This window comes from Sorghum bicolor, chromosome 7 (genome assembly GCF_000003195.3).
Source record: "Sorghum bicolor cultivar BTx623 chromosome 7, Sorghum_bicolor_NCBIv3, whole genome shotgun sequence".
NCBI classification, from domain to species: domain Eukaryota; kingdom Viridiplantae; phylum Streptophyta; class Magnoliopsida; order Poales; family Poaceae; genus Sorghum; species Sorghum bicolor.
This window is the reverse complement of record NC_012876.2, coordinates 40,463,690-40,469,570: the sequence shown is the minus strand read 5'-3', so window position 1 is coordinate 40,469,570 and position 5,881 is coordinate 40,463,690. Positions and strand designations below refer to the sequence as shown.

The following is a 5,881-nucleotide window of genomic DNA, read 5'->3' as shown; positions in this document are numbered from 1 at the left end:
CACAAAGGATGCTTATCCATAGGCCGATAAACCCTACCCGTCCTGCTAACAGGAGGTAGACTACAGGAGACCAACGTAACTGTCACCTACGCGGCCTACCACACGATCCAGCTAGACACGGGATATTCACAAGTAATCTAGGTTTAAGCACCACGATTACACCTATACTACAACTTTAACCTATTGGGTCCTATAGATTAAAAGTAGTCAAAAGAGTTGTGAACCAGAACATACATGAATAGTAATTGCATAATGAAATATAAGTAGATTACTAGAGTCATCCCATGAGCAAGCTTGATTAGAACTTGATCATGGCGAAGTACAACCGGAGGAAGAACAGACAGGCCGGCCTCTCCTCCAATCCTCCCTCGCTCTCCATCTCGCTACTATCTAGATCTATTCTAGTTTAGAGATGAGAGGAGAGCTCTCATCTCCAAACCCTAGCTTTTACTCTGTCTATGTAGAGGAAAGGTTATCCTTCGAGGGCACCTCTCAACTCTACATTGAACTTGTTCTCCTCCAGGGGCCAGGGGGTCTGCTTATATAGTCCCCTCAAGTGAATCTGGGCCGTCGGATCAAACCGACATTGATTGAACGGTTATCCTTGATCCTTTAAGTCAGTGGAGCGTAATCCGCGAGACAGGTCTTCATTGGACTCTAACTCAGGGCGGGCGCCCTAGGGGGGAGGGCGGGCGCCCTGCCCTCGGGCTCGATCGCCTTCCCGTTCGTTCCCGTGGCTTTTGGAGTCTTCTAGATAATAGAAAATTGTGTGGCACGTTAATATCTCTATGTAAACCCGACATGTGGGCCTCTCCTCCATATTTCCTGATAACCCCCTGCAGAAATAGACAAACACCAAAACTCGTGGAATTCTGTCAGACAAAACCCTAAGTTTGGGTGTTGGTTGTATTTGGATCCTTTTCTTTATTTATTGGATGATTATATTTGGTACTTAAGGACCGTCAACAACTCCCCCAAGCTTAGCTCTTGCTCGTCCCTGAGCAAGGATGGACTCAAGTTTCTGCAGTGGTTTCGTGCCTTAAAGGTACACATGCGTTTAAACAAGATCTCATCTCTGGTTTAGGGTAAACTGTTAAGATTTAAACTTACTCATTTTACCTTTCACCATGGGGCTTGCAACCGTCACTTATGTCTTGAGCAGTTAAAAGATAGAATGGTCAAGTCAAGCGCCATGTCTCTTGTTCTTTGATCAACTATAGCTCTGGAGTTTTTTGCAGATTTTTAAAATAAAACTCAGAGATTCCTTGTATGACTCTCTCAATTCTCTCTTTTGTGGTATTTCTGGATCATTACCAAGGCAGTGATGGTATATGCCTTCTCTCAAAGTATGTGGTATTTGTGGTATGAGGCATAGTGACATTACCTTCTCTGTGATCCTACTCTAATAAGGCTTGATATCTGGATCTCATACGTGGGAGAGAAAGCATACATACTTACAAGACATTTATTGCATAGTGAAACCATGGATCCAGAAGAACAAGTCAATAAGTCAAATCAAGATGTGCATGTGTGGCGAATAAATGGTGTAGGGTGATAATGGTGAAAACAATGGTGAAAGTCTAATTTTATTTTGCTCTTTTGAGTGGATACATACCTTTCTTGCACTTTGAAGCTTTTTGAGGGGAATGAGATGCTCTATATTTTCTTTTCCTTTTCTCTCAGGTGGGTATCTTGTACCCCTAATTCTACTGTCGGACACTTGTCCATTTTTACCTCTCGTCTCACTTTTTATTTTCTTCGAGGTTCGGGGCACTTGCCCCTTTTTATTTCCTCATATTTTTCTTTTTTTTTCTCTTTATTTTTTTTGAGCACTCACCCTCCTGGAATAATGTAGCAAGTGGTAGTAACCAAAATATCTTGAGCATTTATTTCACAGGGAATAACAGGGATAGGATAATGTTTTTTGGCTATTCTCTCCTGGATAGGAGTAGAATAATTTTGTGTGAATCTGGAGATGAAAAGGAGTGGATGTATGTGGATGCGTACTTCCGAAATAGAAACAGCATGTATGAGTGAACGTGCAAGTGAATCTTGATTTTAACCGCATGACAAGCTCCTAAGGGTCTACACAGCTTGACCACTGTTGGCGGTTCTTAATGACATATTTACCCCGCCAACATAGTCCATGCAAAGGAAGAAAAGCATGTATTTTACTCACATATACTTATTAAATGCTTACCAAGTTCCACATGTAGTGCAAGTTGTGTTTTGCAGATCATATACATTCATACAGGTGGAAAGCAAATAAAAAGGCGCAATCCGACACGTCAAAAAATGCGCAAATAAACAAGTACCCAAAAGCCCAATATAGAAGTGCATCAATTTGCAGGTGGATCTAGACTCAGGGGCCCGAGAGGAAGGCAACGGGCTTCGGGCCGGGAACAGCAGGGCCCACCAGGGGGCGGCCGCCCCCTAGGTCGGCCGACCCTGGCCCAGCCCATCTCGGCACCGCCTTTCACAGAGGCGCTGCTGAGCCTATCCTCCCGCAGTCCCCGCGTGCAAATTGCAGTTTACACCCTGGGGAACCGACCTTCCCCACCTATTTAAGGAGGGGGAGAGGGAGGCTCCATGGATATCATCACATTCACAATCAACACTCCACCTTCAAGGCATTTGGGCACTACCTCTTCTTAGTTTTTCCTTTTAGCTTTTAGAGAGAGAGTTGGGTGAGCTATCAAGGAGGGCTTGGCTCCTTGGAGAGAAACTTGGGTATGAATAAAGAATATCTTTACTCCAAGTCCATGTCTTATCATGTCCGATATAGTTCTTCATATGAACTAGAGTATAGTTCTTATGCTATGGCATATGACATAGATCATAGGCCCTGTTTTATGATGCTAGCATATGAACTAGAATATAGTTCTAGTGAAAATGATATGACATACATTTTAGTATATAGTTCTTATAGTATAATGCTACCCTAGGGCTCGTAGTATATTATATGAACTAGTGCTAAGTGTATGTTGTATTATTCTCACTTACGACTTTAGTCTAATTGCTTCATGTTAATTAATTGCCTAGAAATAGCTTTGTGTGAAGATGGGGGGTTTATCATGCTCTTTTGAGTAGGCTCGGGCTTCTTACCTGTCGATCCGTAGGGTCGGGGACCCGGGGGAGTCCGAGTAGGTTCTTTGCATGTAAGCATGGTGCTTGGGTGTAAAGGCCGAGTAAATGCATTGTCCTAGTCCACGGTTGAGGGGATGGCTGCCGGTGGTGATAGCCCTGTCCGTCCTTGGCATTCCCCCACATTCGGCTAGGGTGTAGGAGTCTAAATAGTTGCAGAGATTGCTGGTAGACCAGTACTCGCGTAACCTCCCAAACCATCTAAACACAGGACTAGATCTAAGTAGTATAATTATATGATAACTTGTTCTATGACATGATCTGTATCTAGGACCACACCTGCTCCAATAGGTTGTTTGTTTATTCTTTGATTCAATTCATTATTTTAGTCTCTTTTCATTCCTTAGCCCATATGTCATGCCTAGATCATGATGGATCACTATTCTACATATAAATGTTTATCACCTGCTATGACTTTTGATTCCATTATTGCTATCATAATTACTTTGATCTATGCTTATCTTAGAATCCTTAACATATTAAGCCTTCCTTAGAGCGAACCTATAAATACGACACTCGGTAAATCCCCGGGTTGAAATGCTACACAATAATTCTCGTCCGCTTGCGGTACTTAAACTCCAAACCTAAGGAACTATCACCCCGGTATATACTTAACACTGTTGCTAGACATGCACCGAGCTAGTGACTTGTTAAGGAATACCAACATGGCAATCCTAGTGCCACTACCATGATTAAGAACTGGAACCCTACCCTAACGGTAATAAGGCGCCGTTATCGAGAAGGTAGATTTAGCTTCCTATTCAAGGTGGTGATGCTACGGATCTGCCAATATAACACTGCCAATGTCATTATCATGAGTAGAGCAGAACCCTATTCTAGGTAGCGATGCTAAGAAACGCTAACAAGCATTTCTGGCACCATTGCTTAGGATAGATTTATACTCTAATCTTGGTGATTGCATTAGTAAGTGTTATCACGACATTTCTGACATCGTTGCTGAGGACGGATTAAACCCTGTTCTTAGTGATGATGTTAAGAAATGCCAACAAGCATTTTTGGTGTCGTTGCCGGGGAAGGCTAATATGAAAATGATTCTAGATAAATATAATCAAGTAATCTGATGTGCGTAATGAGTCAATTGTTATGCAGGCTAACTCTGCCTGTTTTCTCCCTGTTGTGGATGAAACTGGAGGAATAGTGTATGCCTGGTTTCTCTTTGCCAGAAAACTACATCTTCGATCCTGAGGCACTCCTAAGGACTAGACGGTCTCGAACCGTTTCGTCTTCTGCTACTCCACCGACAAGTGAACCAGCCGGTACCGCACCAACCCCAAACGAACTCATGGCCGCCGAGAAGACACTCCGCGAGTTCTCCGTGCCCGCTGTCACCAACATGGCCACTGGCCCCGCTGTTGACACGGCTGGCAAGAACTTCGAGCTACACACCGGCCTGATCACCATGGTGCGGGCGAGCCCATTCTGTGGCTTGCCAAGCGAGGATGCAAATGCACACCTTCAACACTTCCTGGAGCTATGTGACACGATTATCATCAAGGACATTACTCTTGATGTCATTCGGCTCCGCCTCTTTCCTTTCTCCCTCGTGGGGAAGGCGAAGAGGTGGTTCTATCAAGATAAGGAAGCTGTCACCATGTGGGCAAAATGCTCCGTGGCATTCCTCGCCAAGTTCTTCCCCATAAGCAAAACTAATGCTTTGAGGGGAAGGATTGCCAGTTTTCAACAAAATGCCAGCGAAACAATCCCTGAAGCATGGGAGCGGCTAGAAGAGTAAATCCTAAGCTGCCCCCATCACGGCATGGAGAACTGCATGGTGCTCCAGAGCTTCTACAATGGGCTCACGCCCATGTCGAAGGGACACCTAGACGCCGCCGCTGGAGGCGCGTTCCTATCACTTACCACCGCCGGGGCCAAGGCCCTGATCGAGAAGATGGTAGAACACTAGAGCTGGGGGGAGGACAGAACTCAACCACCAGCTGCCAAAACACAAAAAGGCATGCATACCGTGAAGGAGACGGATATGCTTGCCGCAAAAATAGATTTATTGATGAAGCAACTCACCGAGAGGAACCAAGAGAACTCCTCGAACTCGGTGAAGGCCATAGACTCGCACATGACGTGCGAGGTCTATGGAGAAGTTGGCCATTCGGGGAATGGTTGCCCCAAAACTCGTGAAGACGCTGCCTACATCAACAACGGGTTCCGCCAACAAGGAGGCGCTAACCAAGGTAATGGTTGGAATAATCAGTCACGCTCTTCATTCCAAGGTAATTCGAGTTTTAATTCGGATCAACCTTCATTAAAAGACCTAGTTCTTGGACAAGCTAAAATAAATGAAAACTTAACTAAAAAGTTGCTGTCCAATGATAAGGTTTTAGAAAACATAAATACAAAAATAGAATACCTTGCCTCTTCCGTACAAAACCAACTGAGCTTTAATAAAATGATAGAAACACAACTAGCTCAGATCGCCGCTGCAATTCCTACTGAGAATGCGGGTAGACTCCCGGGGCAACCCGAGAACTCTCCGACTAACCATGCAGGGTAAATTCAAACGACGGAAGAGTCCTTCTCAAAAGGACTATAAACATTTTTTTTTGAGCCTCTGCCGAAGGTAATCGGTAGTTATCTTAAAAAATTGAAAAATATTCAAAAATTCATTTTCAACTAGGAAATAAAATAAAATAATAGAAAAACATTTTTTCAAAATTTTTCGAAAATAAAAATTTTACAAATAAATGTTGGAAATTGCAAAAGT

The 5,881-nt window shown here is 43.8% G+C and overlaps 1 protein-coding gene across 1 annotated transcript; it reads left to right on the top strand.

Moving 5' to 3' along the window:
* LOC110437261 lies at positions 4,448-5,068 on the top strand. The gene is made up of 2 exons (XM_021465645.1): positions 4,448-4,762; positions 4,946-5,068. The coding sequence occupies exons 1-2, from the start codon at positions 4,448-4,450 to the stop codon at positions 5,066-5,068; spliced, it is 438 nt and encodes a 145-aa protein (XP_021321320.1).